The sequence below is a fragment of the Cervus elaphus genome, chromosome 5, assembly GCF_910594005.1.
Source record: "Cervus elaphus chromosome 5, mCerEla1.1, whole genome shotgun sequence".
Taxonomy (NCBI): Eukaryota; Metazoa; Chordata; class Mammalia; order Artiodactyla; family Cervidae; genus Cervus; species Cervus elaphus.
In genome coordinates this window covers 94,960,419-94,982,361 of record NC_057819.1, presented here as the reverse complement: position 1 = coordinate 94,982,361, position 21,943 = coordinate 94,960,419, and the positions used below count along the sequence as shown (strand labels likewise).

The following is a 21,943-nucleotide window of genomic DNA, read 5'->3' as shown; positions in this document are numbered from 1 at the left end:
TGGGGATGGTGTAGAACTCACCTCATCAAAGAGTGACCTTCACAAAAAAAAAAAAAAAAAATGACTTCAGTGACTGGCTGATAGAATTCAAACAAACCGCAAAACAAATTACAGGGAATGTAAGAGGAAAAAATTGAGAGTCTCACAGTCCAGCATTCAGGGGAGGGGTCTTTAGGCCAAACAAGAATGTGCCTCCTTGTAGCCTGGAACTAAATGGGAGTCTGTGCTCAAGATATGAACTGAAGAAGCTGGTGAGAATTAATGAGAATTAATGCTCCTACAAGCATGGAAATGACTCCAACTCAAACCACAATGGGTTAGAAGTTTTAAGTGTCTTTCTGATACCCAGCCTGTTTCAGTGAGGACTTTTCCAGTAGCAAGGAATAAAACTTGAAAACCAATGAAAACTGGTTTGCAGACAAAAGGGAGTGATTGACTTATAAGGCCAACAGTCCAGGGTTGGTTATGGATGGCTTCAGGCACGGCTGGATCTAGGAGGTCATGCTGTGTCATCAAAATTTGTCTCTTTCTCCACATCTTGCCTCTGCCTGCCTGATTAGCTTCATGTTCAGAAGCAGGTTCGCATAACAGGGTTGCAAAGATGGCCACTGACATCCTTATAGTTCATCCAAGATGAACTCCTGTGTTCATATCACTCCCAGAGAAGACCTCTGGCCTGGCACAGGTCATACTATATGTCCATCATGGACAAATCACAGTGGCCACGGAAAGGGAGTGGACTTCCCTATAGCTCAGATGGTAAAGAGTCTGCCTGCAATGCAGGAGACCCGGGTTCAATCCCTGGTCAGGAAGATTCCCTGTGGAAATGGCAGTCCACTCCAGTATTCTTGCCTGGAGAATCCCATGGACAGAGGAGCCTGGTAGGCTACAGCCCATGGGGTCGCAAAGAGTCAGACACGACTAAGTGAATAACACATAAAGAAAGGGAGTGTTTGCTGCAGAGACCTAGGGTGTGGTGGGGACATGGCAGGAGGAGACAACCCTAAGGAACACGTGTACTAAACAGACTGTCATAGAAGCTATATAAAACCTACACAGAATAGGGTGACTCCCTAAAGAGATGCCAAGTAGATTTTTTCATTACCCTCTAAATTAAGAATGATTCATTTTTTAAAGACCTTGACCAAGGGTCATAGGGGTGGATTACATAGCAATAATCTCAACGACCTGGATTGACTGCATACTTATCTCCAGAACCACTGACCCTTGCCCAACACTATGGAATCTATTAACTCAAGAATGAACAAGGCTGTGTAACGGTGGGTCTGTGAGCTGTTTTGGAGCAGAATGTATGAGCTGGTCAACACAGCTTAGTAATAATCGGGTTTATGATTTGCACCTGCTTTGGGTGGTACCGAAGAGGTGGGTTCCAACCTTTAAGGTTGGTCATGTGGCTAGCGTGTGCTACGTGCTCAGCTCACTCTAAGACACTCCCACCATGAGTAGCCTCTGGGTTTCTACACCAGGAGTGGTTGGAGCCTTGTGAATATCCACCATAGAGACTGCAGGAAGGCAGTTCAAGGAAGGTAACAACTTCGGTGTGGATTGGTGCGATGGATGCCTCTGTGATCTCTGCCTCCAGGTGCTCATGCAGCCAGCACCCCCCCACACACACACATCCCCTCTCCCGCATCAAGGGCCTGTTGATTCTAACGACTGAAATACAGCAAAAGTGGTGGAGTGTCTCTTCCAAGATGAGGTTACAGAAAGAGAATGTGTTGGGGGAAGGAAAGAAGGAAGGATGAAGGGCTATAGAAACTGCCATGGCACATACATGTCATTACACATTTGTCCAAACCCATATACAGTCTAACATCAAGGGTGATTCCTCAACTGTGGACTTAGGTTAATAATGTATCAATGTGGGTTCATCAATTGTAACACATGTACCAAGTCATGAAAGATGTTAACAACTGGGGAGACTCCAGTGACAAGGAATCCATGGCTCCTGCCAACAGCCGCGAGAAAACTCTGAAGCAGGTTCTACCCCCATTAAGCCTTGTGGTGACCATGCCCCAGTGACACCTTGATTACAGCCTGTGAGACCAGAAACCAGATGCATCCAACTGAACGACACCCAGCTTCCCGACCCACAGAAACTGGGAGGTGATGAAGCTGTTTGAAGACACAAAATCTGGGGATAATTTTGTTACTAATACAGTTGGCTTCACCCTCACCATTAGCTGTGCTCCTCAGCTAGCTGCTGCTCCTCCCCCTTGACCTGAGGGTGGAAAATCCAAAACCCCACCTTCTCCTAAGGAGCCGTGTGTTATTCAGCTCCACAGACTCTCACTGCCAGTACTCAAGGGATGCTTAAGTTGATAACTTATCCCAAAGTGATGCTGTGTCCTGCAGGGTTGAGGGGACTGCTGGGTGAGTGGGAAGTGATAGGGAGGATTAAGTGTTTTCTACCTATTATGCTCACATATGGAGCTGTCGGTAGCTATTTAGATTACATTTTCATGGTCTGTGTCTTGCATCCTGCCCCCTACCTTGTCATTATAACATTTTAGGTCATTTTCTAGTCTGTAGGTTCTTTTGTCTCATTTGTTCCTCAGTCAAAATGTCCCCTGAGTGGGTAGGAATCATCACCTCCAGGTTACGGTTTAGACTTAAAGAGAAGTGACAACCCATTTGTAAGAGATGGGCTCCAAGGTCTCCAATGGTCTTTTTCAAAAGTGCTTCTCAAGCCATTGCTCAGTGTGCAGTTCTCTGGTAACTGCTGCCAGGATGCTGGGAATACCCATTTGCATGGGCCAGGCTCCTCTTTGCCCTGGTGTGGCATAGACATTACACACCCAACCTAACACAATTCTACCTCCATCTGAGATGCGAGGTGTTACAACCCCAATTACACATGGGGAAATGGACACAGATAGGGAAAGTGACCTGTACAGAGTCACTCAGGGGAGGAGCTAGGATTTCACACCAAGTCTAGCTGCTTCCAAAGGTCCAGTTCTTAATAGCTGTGCTGTGGTGCCTCCGATAGGCTCCCAAAGCCAGGGGAGCCAAACTACACACCCTCCTGGAGTTTGGCCACCCAGGAAAGAGGCAGATGAAGACAGAATGGGGACCCATCGGCAGGGCCGGTGGCTGAAGCCGGCTAGGGTGTATATAAATGGAAGGAGGGGGGTCTTTCCTGGGAACTGTGGCTGGCAGGGAAGCTTCCTGGGGAGAAGGGACCTGGAGAGGCAGATAGCCCCACCCACTGAGCCCCAGAGGGCCCCAGGGCGATGAGAAAACATACTTTCGGGCCTCCCGGCCCTACTGCGTACTTGTTCATGGTCAAGTCTGGTCTTTGAAACTCTTGACACACACCACCCCACTTCTGACTGTCCCTGGGAAGGGATTAGGAAGGGTCCTTCCTCCCCCCTCCCACCCCAGGCAGGCACGCCTATCTACAGCTACTCACCACTCATGGCTTGCCACTGATGATGGTGCCAAGGCCTCGAAACTTGGCCTGGGACCCGGTAACAGCGACCCGGGACCAGCAGCACCTACAGGACCTAGAGCTTGTTAGAAACTCTCGGGCCAAGCCCAGACCTTCCGAACCTGCAGCTTAACAAGCTCCCCAGGTGACTCACATGCACGCTGATGTTTGAGCAGCTTGTTCTCTCTCGTGTCTGCAAATCTGAGGGGTCACTTACTGGTATTTCATTGTACAGACTATTTATTCAATGCCTATTTGTGGCCATTTACTTGGTTTCCTGTTTTTTGGCTATTCTGAACAACTCTACGAGGAACATCCTTAAATGCACATTTTACTGCAAGTGTCCGGTGCTTTGGGTACAAACTTGGAAGTGAAATTGCAAGCCAAAAGATAATTAAAACAAGAAACACTGGTATAGCCTTTGAGCCCTGGAAGGTACTGTTCTAAGCACTTTGTGTGTATGAACTCATTTCATCTTCATAAGCTCTCTACAGGCTTCCCAGGTGGCGCTAGGGGTAAAGAGCCCGCTTGCCAGTGCAGGAGGTAAGACACGCGGGTTTGATCCCTGGGTTGGGAAGATCCCCTGGAGGAGGGCATGGCAACCCACTCCAGTATTCTTGCCTGGAGAATCCCGTGGACAGAGGAGCCTAGTGGGCTATAGTCCATGGGGTTGTACAGAGTCAGACTCGACTGAAGCGCCTTAGCATGCACAGCTGTCTATGAGAAAAGAACTCTTCTCATCCTCATTTCACAGGAAGTTTAAGGGACTCGCTAAGATCACACAGATAATAGATGATGGAACTGGGATCTGAATCCTGATGGTCTGGTGAAGGCATCTGGGATATGCCACTTCAAAATATGCCACCTTGGTATAAGGACTATTTTGATTATTTTGGTATAAGGATTATAATTGAGAATCGACAGATGTAAGAGAAGTTCTTTGCTCTCCCCTCATGTGCCTAAAAGCAGGGCGTCAGTTTCCTTTTGTGAGGGTGGCACAGATTGTCCTCCACCTCCTGTTCCGTGATGAGGACAGAAACTCTTGTCACTGGAGACAGAGAGTCCCCAAGATGAGTCTGCATAAACAGAACTTGTTAAACAATCCTTATCTGCCAAATGAATCCTTAATTTCCCCAATTATTTCCTAGTCTCTTTCCCATAGTTTATTGGCTCCAGAAACCCAAATTCCCATTCCTTCTTCTAGTCACTTCTCAATTTATCACCTTTTGTTAAAACAGTATAAGTTCCTGAGTCTAACTTCTTTGGCTTTTCACTTCTGTGAAAGCCCTGTGTATGTAAAAAATATTAACATCAATGACATTGTATACCTGGGAATCCTCTGGTGGTCCAGTTGTTAGGGCTCTGTGCTTCCAATGCAGGGTGCATGGGTTCGATCCCTGGTCGGGGAACTAAGATCCTGCATGCTGCAGGGTGCCGCCAAATAAATAAAACCACCAACAAAAAAACATTGTATTCCTTTTCTCCTGCAAATCTGTCTTTTGTCACTTTAATTTTCAGGCACTGTTCAATAAACCTAACAAGGTAGAGGAAAAGTTTTTTCCTCCACTTCCCTGGCTTCAGAATCTTTGTGTGCCCTTACCGTTATGTTTAAGTGCACGTTTTAAATACCCTCCTTGCTTTTCCTAAGAGTCCAATAGGAAATGGTATTGGAAGAATACATGGATCTTTATTTTTATGCCCCTTATATATGCAGGTGGTGCTAAAGTGCTCTTCGAGCTTAGTACCAGGAAAGAGCCCTGCCTCTAGGGATCCACTTCCTTATACTAGATACAGTCACACAGTCTTCTTTCCTTTTTGGCCCTGCTTGCAAGGAAACTCAAGACTAGGTTTTGTCCTCAATTACAGCAGCTCTTTGTCCTCTGGATTCTGGTGAAGTCCCTTTCTACTGCCACCCCCCCTCCCTACTTCACTATCTGGCCTTTATCCTTTTACCCTGGTTTTAATGCCTGTATCACATAGGGGGTGTTTTTTATTGTAGTCGTCCCTATTTCATTTTGAAAATAGGTGGATACAAATAAATATTTGAAGAAATGAATAAAAGAACTCATTTAAATGAACTTTTTGGACCCTTACTGCTCTGTAAGAACTTCTCCAGGTTGGCAACAGTGGTGCTAGTATTCGAAACATCCTGTTATTTGTGCTTGCCAGCTTAATTACCTGCCCCAGGGCTTTTGCAGAAAAACAGTAATTTATAATTTACCAGCAATGGGTTTCACACACCCTACACCCCTGTGTTCTCATTCTGAAAAAGGGACCAGCAAATGAATAGAAACCTCCTGGGAATTCACTAGTGGACCAGTAGTTAGGACTCTGAGCTTCCACTGCTGGGGGCCTGGATTCTATCCCTAACTGGGGAACTAAGATCATGCAAGATGTAGGGTGGAGCCAAAAAAAAAAAAAAAAAGCCCCTTCTTATGCTCTGAGGTTGAAAATAGTGTTTACAGTTTTGTTGTTTAGTTAGTAAGTCATGTCCAATTTTTTTTGCAACCCCATGGACTACAGCCCACCAGGCTCCTCTGTCCATGGGATTTCCAAGGCAAGAATACTAAACTAGGTTGCCATTTTCTTCTCCAGGGATCTTCCCGACTAAAGGATCGAACCTGCATCTCCTGCATGGACAAGTGGGTTATTTACCATCTGAGCCACGAGGGAAGCCCAGTGCCACCATCTAAAAGCAATGCTCTCTCTTAGATTGGTCCATTCAAACAACCATCTGAAGCTGCTGGTCTCCAAAAACCAGTAACAGTTTCTCTCTCAGGGATATAGAAGTGATTTTTATTTTTGCTAATATGCATTTTTTGATTTCTTTAAAAAACAAGTTTTCATCAGTAGTGTCATAGATACAAAGATACTTTTTCCAATTTTTTGGTATGGAACATTTCAAGTATTGTATGGAAAATTTCAAGTATATACAAAGTATATAGACGTAGCATAATGAAACCCCATGTACATAGCAATTGCACGCTGGGTTTCAAGAAGACTGCAATAACCATATTAAGCCATTGTTCAACTTATGATTTCCCAAAACTTATTTGATCACAGAACCTTATTTTATTCCATAGAAAGCACTTTGGGAATACAGTAATATATACAAACCACTTGATAATGACTATATTCCAAAATAAAATTATTAGAATTTAATTTTGAAAAGAGGCATTCCATGTAATAGGAGTCATTACTTGAGTTATTAATTTCTTAAATTTCTGGGAAGTATACCAAATTTCTAAGATTTATCATATTAATTATACCTACTGCTGTTTCTCTTAAGGGCACCAGCTTAATCTGATACACTTAGAAAGGTTGGAAAATTGAAACAGTATTAGCTTCAACACACTTTGGCCTTCTCTCTTTCTCTCTCCCCCCCCAAATTATAGCTTTAATCTTACATGCTTTAAATATTTTTCCATCAAAACCTTGGAGCTGATTAGCTCATTCATTTTATAGAAAACTTACACCACATAACCTAAATGGCAAAATTAGCCCTCATTGTCATTCCCATCAGCCAAGTGAGACTTAATTTCTATTAACAAGAGATTGGCATTTGTTATTTGGCTATACCCAAATACAAAATATAAAGTTTTAAAAATAAAATAAAATAAATAAATAAAAATAAAATAAAAAGAGATGAGCTTTCAAAAAATCTTTCAGCTGCAATACATGGCATTCAGGGATCCCCAGTCAGGGGTAAAACTCGTACCCCCTGCAATGGCAGCCTAGAGTCTTAACCACTGGACCACCAGGGAAGTCCTGAGACTGGCTTTTAAAACGTGTTTGTAAGAATGATAATATGCATTCCTGGGACATGTTTATTTCCGAGTTGCAACTCCAAGGCAGAGCCTCACCATGAAATGAAGGCTGGAGTGAAATAAGACACCGTCACTTTCAATAGCCCTTACTGACCTCTTTGCTTTACCCAGAGGGACTTTTCCTCAGGGAAGACCACAGTCTGAGATTGAAGAGATGTGCGTGGTCATGTGGGATGTCGTCACTCTGACGGCCTCATTTTACAAGATGTTGGAAGTGAGGACCTCCCAGTGCAGGCGCACTTTGCTCCCACCACCGTGACCATCTACGTGCAGGACCCCGAGGCACACACAACACCCACGGGATCCTGGTGCCCAGATGCCGTGTTTCTAGCTGTCCCTTTGCCCTGCCTACAGGTTTTTCCAGCCCAGAGCAGCGTATCACAATAATAATCGGGCTGGGTTGGACTGAGGCATGCATTTCTTCTCCAAAATGGGAGGAAGGCAATTTGAAAGGGTAAGTGGGAAGGGACTGGCCTAACACTGACACTCACAGGTGCATCTCGGGGCAGATCCGTTTGGGGAAAGAGTACGCATTGAACCTGGAAACAAATTCCTTAAAATTCCAGAGCCCAGGAACCCCTTGGAAAATCTTCCAGGAGAACACATACCCCAGTCAGAAGTATTATATTATTAATTCACAATCGCATCTCAAAATTTCTCAAGAGGAAGAACCATTGTTCTCACTTTTCTTAACCCGACATTATGACTTTTTTTTAAAAAAAGAGCAGTGTCTCTGAGTTTTTTAAAGATAATTTATTATTAAATGAAGAAGTCATAAAGCAAAATGGAGGGGGACAGATGTCAAACATAAATTTAAAATGTCGTTTTCATCAAATACTATTCCTAAGGTTAGAAACAGGAAATGTATCAAATGAAGAGGTACTTAATCTTTTTCAAATGTCTGTGATTTCAAAAGAAAACCTTTCTCTGAATATATAAATCCTTATTACACAAAAGATTAAATTTAAAAGTCTGAGAAAAGAGACTTTTTAACTCATAAGTAAACGGTATTTCCCAGACACCCTTTGGAATGTTTGTTTTTAATCAGTGGGTTTTAAAAATCATTGCTTCCACCTTGAGAACTAATATGAATCCACCACTGATCGACGACATTCAATCTACATCTTCACCTCCTTCCTTTTCTGCAACTTTCAGCAAAGCAGATTTGGAGAAAAAGAAAGGATTCCAGAAAATTGCAGTTGGGTCCCTGGTGGATAACAAAATCAAAATCTGCTTTTCCATTCACATGACACATCCACAGGCACTCACTTCTACTTACTTTACTGACATATTTCATATCAAAAAATCTCACATGTGCATCTCAACACAGGGCCGAGTTCAAAGATGATGTTCCCTCCCACTGGTCTTTCCAGCCATGCTGCCCACGACATTATCCTGAGCTCGTCATGTGTCTCCATTGGGCCAGAGCAAAACCTTTGGAATTTTCTTTCTCGTTGTTTTAGTTGCTAACTCATGTCAGGTTCTTTTGCCACTGTACCCTGCCAGGCTCCTTTGTCAGTGGGATTTCCCAGGCAAGAATACTGGAGTGGGTTGCCATTTCCTTCTCCAGGGGATCTTCCTGAGCCAGGCTGAACCCACATCTCCTACACTGGCAGGCAGATTCTTTACCACTGAGCCACCAAGGAAGCCATCGGAATTCTCTTACCATAGTTTAAAACTTACATTTATCACTTGTCTTAAATGACAGGCTTATGAAATCAGAGAGAAAAACCCATTTTTTATCCATAAATGCTGCGTCACTCTTCCAAAAGCAGGAGGCATTTGCTGCTCTGCATGATGACAGGAGACTATGGGGTCCTGGGGTGCCCCCCAAGGGACCCCTGCTGAGCGTCATGCTGGCAAACTTGGGACCATGGAGCTGATTGCATGCTCCACAGAAGGGATGCTTCTAATCAGGCGCACAATGGACATACTACTATCAAATTTGAGAAAGACTGCAGACCATTTAGCCCTCTAGGCCTCTGATGACTTCAAATGACAGTGATTATCGTCACACCTGCTCTCCTCTGAACAGAAGTCCCGCTGTGGCTCCAGGGTACCCACCGAGCCCTCAATTCCGCTTTCAGGACAGATGGAAGCCATCAGCACAAACCCGGAGATACAGCGGGAGTGCGGGCTTCCAGGACTCTGCAAGCACCTGACATCGTCTGGATGCAAAGGAAATACCCACGCTTTTGTTCTCTCCAATATCAGATGAGCAAAAGCCATCTGCCACCGTCTTTACTCAAAATCCACAGGGAACAGCAGCAGGAAGAAGTCAGGGCCGGGTGAGGCAGGGCGGGGTGGGGTGTGAAGCAGGGCAGGCAAGAGGCTGAAGGCCAGAGGCAGCCTGGCCTCCGCGCCCTCCTGGTCTGGCCCAGCCTGTGTCCCTACTTCTGTGGGGCCCCATCAGCTAAATTCACAGTTTCTTCCATTCACACTCAATGCCATGACTGTCACATTGAAAGGAACGCTTGAACGTGTACAGTCACCACGGCGCCCAGGCTTTGGAGTTTGACTTGTAACATCACTCCCGATGCTCAGTTCACCTTTACTTCACTTGGGCTGGGGGCAAGGGGGCAGATTTCCTTGCTCTGTCGTTTAGAGCTCAGGCACCAGCAAAATTCCTCTGCAATACGGACCCAAGGTCGCTGGAAAGGACACGCACCCTGATGAACCAGATCATTAGAAACATCTATGTCCACCTCCTCCCAGGGGGATCAAGTCTTAGGTATGGCTGTTGGCTCCCACTGTGAGTAAAGTCCCCCTCGTGGACTCCCCCAAAAGTGTTTTCCCTAAGCATTCTCTCAAAATGCCGTTTCTCTCCAAAGGGGCCTCTGCTGTTTTGCCTTGTGAAAAAATTAGGAAAGTATTTGGAAATCCCAAAACACAGATCAGGAAGAGTTAAACAAGCTTGTGAAGACATCATTGTTGTTTAGCTGCTAAGTCATGTCCGACTCTTTTGTGACCCCACGGACTACAGCCCATCAGTCCTCTGTCCATGGGATTTCCCAGGCAAGAATTGTGGAGTAGGTTGCCATTTCCTTCTCCAAGGGTCTTCCTGACCCAGGGATCAAACCTGAGTCTTCTACATTGGCAGGTGGATTCTTTACCACTGAACCACCAGGGAAGCCCCAGAGAAGACACTGTCAGATGCCAAAGGTACAAGGCACTTTGCTTGGAACCAAGCTTGGAACCCACAGTGGAAGGAACTGGAACCAACCTGTTGCCCCCAAACTCAGCCACCAGTTGACCTGACCCCACTGTAGAGGCAAGAATAGGATGAACCTTTTCTTTCCTTCTTTCTTTCTTTTTTGAAAGGCATCTTATATTGCGGTTTTGGGTTTTTTTTTCCATATCACAAAAAAGATTTAGAGAATTCCAAAGAGTTTTAGTTAACAGGAAATACAAATAGAAATAAAAAGAATAAACAGAATGGAACGCAACTCTCCACAGATTGAACCCATGTGGGTGTCACAGCTCACTGAATTAGCACCACTTTTGTATCAGTGAAGACACCCGGGGCTGAAATTTCTTCAAACTCACTTTTTCCATCTCAGGGAGATTTTTCCACGCTCTTCCTCAAACAAACTGACCAATGGAGGAAGCGCTCCCCTTCCTCCCTATTTGAAAGTGTGGGGCATTTTCCTTTCGCTCTAAGCCATTCTTTGATTTTCTCATCAAATTGAGACTTCGGGGAAGCTATGTAGCAGCAAACTAGGAAATACACTCCCTTTAAACACAGTTGGAAAAAAAAAACTGTAAAAACCAAATTCACTGGATAATTAGAAGCTATTGTGACATTTTCTTTTCTTCCCCAGACTGGGCTTAGAGGTATCTCTGCGTTAGACTGTTCTGGGGCTAGAAGGACACGCGAGGGCAGCCTGGCCCAACCAGACCTGCCAGGGAAAGCGGGGCCGGCCCCCCTGGAGCCCGCCCCAGTCAGTTCTCCTCCAACAGGTAATCACCGCCCGCGAACTCCGTGGCTTCGAGCTCCACGCTGGACAGGAACCTCCTCAGTGTCTTGCGGCAGTTGTAATCCAGGGTAGTGGTGTAGACGGTCTTGGGGTACTTGGGGTAGACGATGGTGGTGCTGAGGAAGCGGGTGGGTTTGTGGCGGGGCTCGAAGCGCACCTCCGCCTTGTAGTTGCGCCATGTGCAACTGGGAATGCAGGTGATGGTCTGGCTGCAGGAGGCCACCGCCAGGCCCAGGGGCAGCTGGATGTCGTCAATGAAGTGCCGCTCCGAGTCGTACCTGACCGAGGACGTGTACCTGGGCAGGAGACACAAGGCGCGTGAAGCCGCTCCTCGGAGCTGGGGGCACGGGGGTCCCTATTGTGACCTCAGACCCTGAGATGGGGTGACTCTGGGGAGAAGCCGCATGGAGTTTATGATGTGCTTAGCGTGTGGTCCTTTCTGTTCTAAGCACTTTAATTCCAGGATCAAATTAACCTTCCCAACAACGCCGGGAGAAGGAATCGGGAGTGCAGAGGTTAAGGTCACAGTGAGAGGGAGCCATGGAGCTGGGGTCTCCATGCAGGTATGCAGGATTCCCAAGTTCACCTGCATTTCTCTTCCCCACCGAACGGAGTTGGCTCCCACTGACTTAACTTTTCAGACTTTGGCCAAATTACTTCCAAGCCTCAGTTTCCTCTTTTATATATATATATAAATTATATATAAATATATATATTATTGGGTCTTAGTTGCAGCTGCACTGGGTCTTAAATGCAGCTTGTGGCATCTTAGTTCCCCAACCAGGGGTCAAACCTACACTCCTTGCATTGGAAGCATGGAGCCTTAACACCAGGAAAATCATTCCTTTCTGAAAAAGGTGCCCAGCATAAGGGGGAAGAGTGTTTAAACAGCAACTGCTATTGATGGGAATGATTATATAACAAGGCAGATTCTCCTGTCCACAAGGGGTGAGTCATTTCTCTGTCCCCTGAATGAATAATCATCTCTTTAATAAGAGGAGAAGGGAACCCAGACATCCTGAATGCTGGTTCTGAAAGCTCTCTGATAACCAAATTCTGGTACTGGGGCCACCTCTGCCTTCAATTTGGAGATCCCTCAGGCTCAGGGAACTGAGACCTGACCTTATCCATCAAAGCCAATTAACACTCTTGATTTCCATAAAATAATTAACATCCACATTCCTCAGCAGCTACTTTATAATTATTTGTTAAGTCCTTCTTGGGCAATTTGGGAGGCTTTTTTTGGAAGCAAAGCATGAATTCATTTGACTTCCTAATTATTGCGTCTTCGCAGTTACTGAAACATGTACAAGCATCACACATAGGCACAGAGAACGGCACTGCCCCTTGCCATCCCCTACCCACTGGTCAGGGAGTGAGAATCAGCAGTCTTTTCAAAATGAGTCTGACGGGAACATCTCTTCTCCTTGGGCAAGTAGGTTAAGGGGCTGGGGAAGCTCATGTCATGAAGTCATGTCCCCATTTGGTTCAAAATACAAGCTCTCCAGGAATAAAAGGCTGAACCGCTCACCTCCAAACTGCTGAGCCGCCTTTGCCCTGTGTCAAAGGGCTCTTTGTGTTCATGCAACGAAACTCCTGCTATAAAACCACTAGTTACCCAAAGTAAAATTCCTTTCTTTAAAAGGATGTGTCTTTTAATGGGGCCTTTCAAAGGCTCTCTGACCCCAGATGAGCCTGGGTAAGATAAATTCCCCGAGGAAGAATTGCTCAGTGAAATCAGAACCCGAGACAAGGTAATAGCACCTTGATGCTGGGGTCGGGTGGGAGAAAGATGTGGAAAGCAGCTTCTAGAAAGAGGAATTCAGTTCAGTGGCTCAGTTGTGTCCAACTCTTTGTGACGCCATGAACCACAGCACGCCAGGCCTCCCTGTCCATCACCAACTCCCGGAGTTTACCCAAACTCATGTCCATTGAGTCGGTGATGCCAGAAAGAGGAATTACTTTATTACAAATGCTTAAACATCTGATGGCCATGATAAGTGAAGCATAAAAAGCAAGTTGCAGTATAACACAATCTCATTTTCATTTTAATAAGTATATCTACATTCAAAAGGTTAGAATACAGAAAGAACACCCCAAAGAGAACCCACCAAACTGTAAGAGTTTAGCGCACTTCTGTCATTGACTATTTTTTTAAAAAAATAACAAGCATTAATTACTGGAATCAAAAACAGAAGTGAAATGAAATCAGTGCCTACTGTATTTACCTTACTTCTGTTGGTGGTAAGGGGTCAAGCTCCACTCCTTCGCCAAAGGACAGGGGGCATAACCTTGGTGAGTATCCGGAGCCCAGGGGGTTGGGGAGAGAAGCTGGATTCTGCAATGATGGAGAATGCAGTCAGACCACAGGCCCATCTGATGCTTTCCCCACAGAATTCCTGATTCTAGCCTCCCGCTGATGGGCCCAGCTGTGATTCTGTGGCCCCCACTGGGAAATGATGCCAGAGAAGGACTGATCCACAGCAGCAGAAGAGCATGGACAGGTGTGTTCAAATCTCGGGTCTACCATGAAGGTACTGGGTGCCCTCAACAGAGTCACAGCAAATGCCCCGTGACCTTCTCTGCACACCCGGAGCGGGGGTGGTGTCCCCTTCCACTGATGAGGTTTCGTGGAAGGATGAATAGAGGAAGCAAATCTGAGCTCAGCATTGTGACCGCGACCAGTCCCCAGGCCTACCGCATCATCCCTCAGAAAGAAAACCGCCACGAACGGGGGCTTTGCTAAACAGAACCTTCAATTACGCACCCCCAGCCCTATCACTGTCTCAGCAACTCTTCAGAAAAGGCCAAAACCAACAAAAAGAAACGCTACCAGGGATTTTTTTTTTTTTTTTTTGACACTGAAGATTCAGTCCAACTTCCCCCACATCCTCTGCCTCTGGGGCCATCAGATCGACACCCAGCCAAGATGGAGGAATCTGCAAACTCACTGGAAAAGCAGACACCACAAAGTTCTCTATGGCACCTTCCACTGTCCAGAAAACTCCAGAACCAGAGCACGGCATCCCAGGGGTTCACCCTCTTGCAGGCTGGTCAAGGCATCAGGCTTTCTGATTCACCAAATAGCCTGAGTCACAGATAGGGCCATCCTCCACGGAGGTGCTCGCTTTTCTTCGCCTGCTCTGACTTGAGTCAGGGCTTCTGTGTTAAGCCAGCCAAAGGGAGCAGCCCTCCTGGGATAACTGAGAACTGTCATTTTCTTTGCTTGATTTGAGAGAAGAACCTACACTTGGGCCATGACATGGTGGTGACAGCCCCATCCCTGGGGCTTCCAGGAAGCAGACTTTTCTAGAAGGCGGACTTTAAGACTCTTAGGTTACCAGGACAAGGTGTCAAGTAGGGGGGCATAAGGTGGACAGACAAAAGCCAAAGGGGACCAGGTAGGTCAGGGAGAGGTGGGGGTCCCCAGGGTCCAGCCCTGAACCCAGGGTGGGTGGAGGAGGAGTTTAATAAGCCCTCACTGGGGCTTGAGAACTCAGGTCTGAGCGTGCGGGAGGGGGTGGGCACTGGCTGCAGCAGAGCTTCAGGAAGCAGCCCCCAGCAGTGACAGGGGTGTCTGCTCTGCCCACAGACACTCCCCAACCTAGGGGTGCCTTCCCAGCAGTCCTGGGGGCTGCAGGACGACACAGCCACCAAGAGGAGGCAGGCGACTCTCAACACTCACACGGCAGCCTTCTTCCAGGTGTCCACACAGACACTGGTCCTCTTGCCCTGACGCCTCGCCTCCTCATGCCTGCCGCCAGCACTCTCTGAGCACACGCGTGCCCCAGTGCAGGCTGGGGGTGGGGCGGGGCAGCAGGAGTCAGACTCCCAAACCAGGTACCCACCAGGGGAAAGGGACGAAGTCACAGTCCCTGGCATGGCTCTGGGAGGCATCCAGGAAGACTTCCCAGAGGAGGTGACAAGTTGGGTCCCAAAGGGCAGCCGGCAGGGGTTTGATGGACTGGGTGTTGGAGAGGTAGAAGGGGAGAAGCATGCCAGAGGGAGGGAGCAGCCTCGGGGGCACAGGTGTGTCTATCTGCCTGTGGTCAGGGGATGTGGAAGATGAGGCTACAAAGGGCCAGGCGGCCAGGGTTCTGAAGGCCAAGATGGAGCCAGTGCTGCCTTCTAATGGAAACGAGAGAACACAGTGATGTTCATGAGAGACAGGATCAAGAATTCCACGCACCAAAGCGGGTGGGTCCCTAAGAAGCAGCAGCTGAACTGACTATAGTCAGTAGCAACTGACTACTTCACACAGGGGAGAGGGCTGCAAACATTCATCCCCAAGGCAGAGGGGCCGGCTCAGAGCTCTGAGCTTGACTGTAGGCAGGATGTGGGTCCCTTGAACTCTAGGTAAATGCAATAAACACCACCATTTGAGCGATTCCTAAGGTACTTGCATTTTCTCTTTAAATAAAAGTTTTAAAGTAAAGTAAAAGGACTCATCCTTGAAAGTTTCCACCCACCTAAAGGCCTCCCACCCATCATGCGCCAGATACAGGTTAGGTGATGGGCCAAGAGGGGCCACTGATCTCAAAAGGTCCTCTCCAAGGCTGCTAACAGTGCCCTAAAGCTGGCCCTCTTTGCTCAATGAATCCGGGAGTGGAGCAGATCCCTCTTCCCAAGACCTACCGGGAGTGGGAAAGGCCCGTCGGAACCACCGAGGGAGGGGGCAAAGCCCGGAGAAGCCTGGGGTTCCCTCTTGGTGTCCCGGGACCCCTCTGGCCCGGCCAGGTCAGGATGTGGTCAAGCCGCAGCCTGACAGCCCCGGGGGCCGCCACCCCGAAGGGAGGAGACGGCGGCCCGCCTCTCCCGGGGCTCCCGCGCCTCCCAGGCGATGACAATTTTCCAGCCACCGGCTCCAGCTGGCCAGGCTCTCGCCGCGCTCCCGCCCCGGGCTCCCGGCGCTGGCCACGCCGTCCCGACGGGCGGGCGGCGGCGCCCACATCGCGCCCCGGGAGGGCGGGCAGACCGCCTGGGGGTCCGGCACGGGGTGGGGGGATAGAGAGGATGGGGGGAAGGGGCCGGGGCGGGGTCACTTACCGGGGCCGCGCGGGTGGCCGCTGCGTCTGGCTCCAGCGCCCCCGGGGCCGGCGTGCGCTCCCCGCCGCCGCCCCCGGCCGCCGCGAGCGCCCAGTGGCTGGGGCTGGGGCTGGGGGGCAGCCCCGAGTCCGGACTGTCCAGGACGCCGTCGCCCTTCTTCTTCGTGTCCACGAGCTCGGGCACATCCTGCAGGCTCAGCCGGCCCACCATGGCGGTGCGCGCGGCGGGGCCGGGGCCGCTGCCCGCCGGCCGCCCTCCCTGCCAGCCGCCCGCGCGCCGTCCGGGTCCGCCGGCCGCCGCGCTCCCGGGCCCGCCCCCAGCCCCGCCCCGCCTCGCCCGGGCCCGACCCGCCCGCGGTGGCGGAGCCGCCAAGCCGGGCGCCAGGGGCCGCTGCGCTTCTGCCGTGCGCCGCCTGCGCTGCCCTCCGCCTGGCCGTTCAGCCCGCCGCGAGCGGCCGATCCCAGGCTCTGGGGGCGCCGGCCCGGGACCCCCGCCCCACCGGCCGTCCGTCCCGCCGCAGGCGGACACGAGACCCGGCTCGCACCAGGCCCGGGGGCGCTTTGTCCCCTTGGCCTGGGCCAGCCGGGCCGGCGGACGCTAGAATCTCGAGCCCTAGGCGTCGAGGGGAAGGCAGAGGAGCGCTCCGGCTCGCAGAGGCCTGGGGAGCCGGCCGAACCCAGCGAGCAAACAACTGGAAATTATTAATAGTTAATGCGCTTCGTATGGTTCCAGCCGCCTCTTGGCTCAGCCGGGCGGCCTCTCAGGCTGTCTCTGGCTCTCATTTCTGCCCCGGGGGGAAAAGAGCGCCTACTCCGTTTATCCTCAAGGGGACTCGGGGTGGGCGGGGGAACGCATCACGCCCCGGCCTGGGTGCTCAGCGTAACAAGTCGTGGCCACAGCGAGCAGGGAAATTCAGCGTGGGTGCAGAGCAGCCCTCGAACCAGATGAGAGGCTCAACCCGCTCTCCATCAGCTGTCTGAAGGGCTCCCTCCATGGGACGGGGAGGGGCGGGGGATGGTGGTGGTCACAGCTTTTCAGACCGGCTACTTGCCCTTCCTCCTTAGTTTGACAGAGAAGCCCTACCTGAGTGGGAACTCATTGCAACAGCTGCCCAACTGTAGAACTGGGCTGTTCTCATATCTAAAAGCACTAGAAAATTCGAGTACTGTTTCTCACAGAGACCACCCTGATTATTGGTAAGTACAGGAAGTACCCCCACCACCACCACCAGCCACCCTCCCCTGGGGGTTTTTGATGGGTGCTCCGCTAGGGCCTCAAGCTGGAGCTGTGACCAGACCTAGCTGGCAGGGGCCAGCTCTAAAGAGGAGCAATACCCTGGGCTAGGGACTTCCCTGGCTCCATGAGAGGTGGGCGCCGTGCACAGCTCTCCATGGCAGCTCAGTCTGTGTCCTTGCAAAAGCAGACAGAGGATCCTTGTCCTGCTTGGGACCTGGTGAAGTCCAAGTTCAGAGCAGGCAGATGTTTGTGATCTGCTGGAAATGGTTCAAACCTCCTATTCTCACCCATCACTTTCAGGTTAGGAAACAGAGAAGGAACTTGACTTTCCCCAAGTCACAGAGCTGGTACAAAGCAGCTTGCTGTGACCAGGAAGCCCAGGAGGAGCCCTTCCGCAGAGAACAAAACCTGGTGCATGCCTGAGTGCTGGGAGGTTGCTCTTGTAGGACCTGTGGGAATAGATTACAAAATCAAGGGCCAATGGTTTGTGCCAGGATATACTGTAAGCAGTGGGTCTTAGAGGTTGGGCCAACTGTGTGGCTACACTTCTCTACCCCTGTTGACCTCACTGTCTGCATATCCCAGGCTGCCGCCCAACCTGGGGCATCACAGGAGGAATCTAAGAGCTTCCCGGGGGTGTGGAAAGGTGGGTGGTCTGCTGGAGTGGGAGGACTAGCACCCTAGAGGGAGTTTGTCCACCAGTGTGCCCAGGTATTAATAGATCCTGAGAACTCTTCCCTAAATCTGACCAGGTGGGAGAAAGTGTCCAGAAAGATGGCAACTGTTCCAAGCTGGTGGTGGCCTTCAAGATAATCAGTGTGGAAGAAGAGGATGAGACCTAGCAAGGTCAGCGTGCTCAGCCAGTGTAGCCTCTGACTCCATCAAAGCCTGAATCGTTGTGGGTTGTCTTGGGAGGGATCTCAACCTGGACCTACTAAAACCTGGAGTCTAGGGGAAGCCCCACATCACCACCTTCAGAGCGGAATTGTGAAGGGCTTAGATTACTCACATTCTGACAATGATCCAGAGACATCAAAGATGCCAAAGTGAGGAAGGGAATGTGAAGTTGTGAGCTTCAGAGGGTCCTGGCAGATCAAGGAGACACACTGGAGGCAACCCTTCTTCCTTGGCATTTGAGTCATCAAGCAGGTGGCCCAGGACTTCACATGGGCATCTCGGCCATCGGGCTGGACCCAGGAAGCATCTATGTCTTATGTTCCAGCCTAGGAGAGTTCTGTCTGATCCCTAAAACAAGCTCTCCCCAACTCCAGGGGGGCATCTTGGCTTTCAGAGAGGTCAGGACATCCTCACTTGGATGTCCTCACAGGACACTTGCCAAGATGCTCCCAAAGTGTAAGATGATTGCATACCCTGGACTCCTTTCCTATAGAGGAGCTCAGCACTGATGCACACACAGGAAACCAGAAGGGCTTGAAGAGGAATTCGGCCCGCAGACCTGACACTGATGGAGAAACAGAGGTGGAGCTCTGGTCCTGTTACAGATTCCCCTGGACCACTCAGGTGCCCATCCCCCAGTAAGATCCACTGAAGTCTTCCCCTCCATGGCTCCCAGAACTCTGTTGAACCAACTAAAAGACAGCTGGGACCCCGGGTTTGTCCTCCCCTGTCCAGACTGTCTTCTGAGAGCTCAAAGATAAGCTGGATCTGGCTGAAAACTGCTTGGGCACAGAGGAGAACGTGGAGGGCACAAGCCTGGCTGGGCCCAGGCATCCTGCCTGCACCCTCCTCTGTGTGAACTCACAGCAATCCTGGTGGATGAGCAGAGCGGGTCTTACAACAGGAACCATCCGAGTTCAACCTGCCCATGAGTCCCCCTGGGTGGGAGAGCAGGGAGGGAGCTTGTTTTGTAACCTCGTGGGAGCCATGTAGTGCAGACCCTGTAAGCTGGCTATGCTTCCTGAACCAGGAGTCCACACTGCAATCTGCTGTAGTCCTCTGGAAGAGCCCCAAGCCCTGGGCTCATCACTGGCCTCCATCTTATGCCAGATTATTTTCCAAAGGATGTTTCTTAAACAGAACAAAACTCTAATCAACCAGGGGGGAAGGGATAGTTAGGCAGTTTGGGATCGACATGTACACACGGCTATATTTTAAATGGATAACCAATGGGGACCTACTGTATGGCACAAGGAACTCTGCTCAATGTTATGTGGCAGCCTGGATGGGAAGGGAGTTTGGGGGAGAATCCGTTCAGTTCAGTCACTCAGTTGTGTCTGACTCTTTGTGACTCCATGGACTGCAGCACACCAGGCTTCCTTGTCCTTCACCAATTCCCAGAGCTTGCTCAAACTCATGTCCATCGAGTTGGTGACACCATCAAACCATCTCATCCTCTGTTGTCCCCTTCTCCTCTTGCCTTCAATCTTTCCCAGCATCAGGGTCTTTTCCAATGAATCAGTTCTTTGCATCAGGTGGCCAAAGTATTGGAGTTTCAGCTTTAGCATCAGTCCTTCCAATGAACATTCAGGACTGATTTCCTTTAGGATGGACTGGTTTGATCTCCATGCAGTCCAAAGGACTCTCAAGAGTCTTTGCCAGCACCACAGTTCATGTATATGTATGGCTGAGTCCCTTTTCTGTGCCCCTGAAATTATCACAACATTGTTAACCAGCCATATTCTGACATATGATATATAATAAAAAGTTAAAAAAAAAATCTCTAATCAAAGCTTGGGAAAGACAACAGATTCCACTTTACCCCCTTCTGGTCCAGTTTCAAAGACAGGCCTTCTTTTGAGAAGCATCTGGGCTGCACCTAGAAATCAGGGGTCAGTTTTACAAAATGACAGCATGGACCCTGCTTCAAGAGTGGCCTCTTCTCAAAGCTGTCCTTTCAGAGCGGCCGTCGCCCCCGCCTGGATCACACAGACCGGTGTCCTCGTAGGACTTGGCTCCTGGCCTGGCGCCTCTCCCTGCAGGGTCTGAGGAACAAAGCCAAGTCACAGTGAATGCCAGTCCTGCATTTTCCCTTTTTCTCCACCAAAGTAAGCTAATGCCCGAATGGGAGTTGAGTCAGACAAGAGCGGGACCCCCACAACGGCTGCTGCTTATTGTTTTTGGAACAGCTTGTCTTCAGTAAACCCAGCCAGACAGCAGATTAAAAAACACTGCGGGCTCCAGCATGCTGGCACAGGCTTCGGAGCCCAGGCACCTTGCAGGCCCAGCCCCCTGGGTCTCTGGGCTCCAGGATTCATGCTGTAATGGCTTTGCCTTAGTACTGAACCCGGTCTCCCCTTGCCTTCATATGTACCCATGTCAACCAAAACACTTAAAAAATCGGACTTTATTTTGTTTCCTTAAGTATTTTAAGATTAAGGTTTGGGGGGACTTCCCTGGTGGTCCAGTGGTTAAGACTCCACACTTCCACTTCAGGAGACACGGGTTCGATCCCTGGTCAGGGAAGTTCTGCCTGCAGCCAAAAAAAAAAAAAACCTACCAATAATAAAGAACATTTAAAAAAAAATTAAGATTACTGGTTTCAGAGAGCATTGACAGGGACCTGCCATACTCAATAAAGAAAGGAACTGAATTAAAAAGATGTACTGACACAACCCAAACCCATAGGCATCTGTGCACACACATTGGTGAGGTCGGTTCATTCCTCTGTGCCCCTGGGACTCACAAAGGTGGCCTGAACCAGACAGAGGTCAAGGGTGCCAGAGCTTGGCAACTGCAGAGAGAAGTGTGCCTGCGGAAACAGGCTGGCTCCTTTTCTGACCTCTCACCTGTGAGACCACCAGGTCAGGTGGGGAGGTGGTGCCTGGCCCAGCCCACGTGGCAATGCTCACCCAGACAACCAAATGCAGCTTGGGGCAGAGTCAGGCCAGTGACCCCTGAGTGGGGGACCTGGGGACCCCAGTCAAATACAGGCTCCACCCTCGAGGCCTCCTATTTGTAAGCTGAGAGCTAGTCTCCCAAATGCTCCCTAGTTACACAGAAAAAGGGCTGTGGCCTCTGCAAAATAAAACCCAGATGGGATTAAAAAAAAAAAAACTCAGATGGAATTTTGAAAAGAGCTGGGGCACATGGCCTTGTTGGAATGGCATCAATACACTTGCACTCTTGGCTCTGTTCTGCTTATTCACACCGGACAAGGACTCGCAGTCCAGAAAAATAGCCCTTCGTTGAGCCACTGAAGTTAAGACCCTTGGTTCCTCAACTGAAGGGCGCTATAGAAGGGTGTGCAGGCCACAAATGGCCAGTCTGCTCGGCCACTCTCCAAAGGCAGCCTCCAGACTCCGGGGTGTTCAGGACCTCTGGGGGATTAGGATCTGCAGGGCTACGTGGGGAAGGATGGTGAGTGGGAGCCCCAGGAAGGGGGTGCAATTGGCTCCCCTGAGCCGGTGCCCCTAAGCGCATTCCTCTCCACCCCCTAGACTCAAAGC

General features: G+C 49.6%; 1 protein-coding gene across 1 annotated transcript; it reads right to left on the bottom strand.

The window, feature by feature from the left end:
• Positions 1 to 8,023: 8,023 nt before the first annotated feature.
• RFLNB (refilin B) lies at positions 8,024 to 16,606 on the bottom strand. The gene is made up of 3 exons (XM_043903325.1): positions 16,302 to 16,606; positions 13,484 to 13,593; positions 8,024 to 11,551 (listed from the first exon to the last, which is right to left on the bottom strand). Exons 1-3 carry the CDS (start codon positions 16,509 to 16,511, stop codon positions 11,221 to 11,223), a joined length of 651 nt encoding a protein of 216 aa, XP_043759260.1. The 5' UTR covers positions 16,512 to 16,606; the 3' UTR covers positions 8,024 to 11,220.
• Positions 16,607 to 21,943: the final 5,337 nt, after the last annotated feature.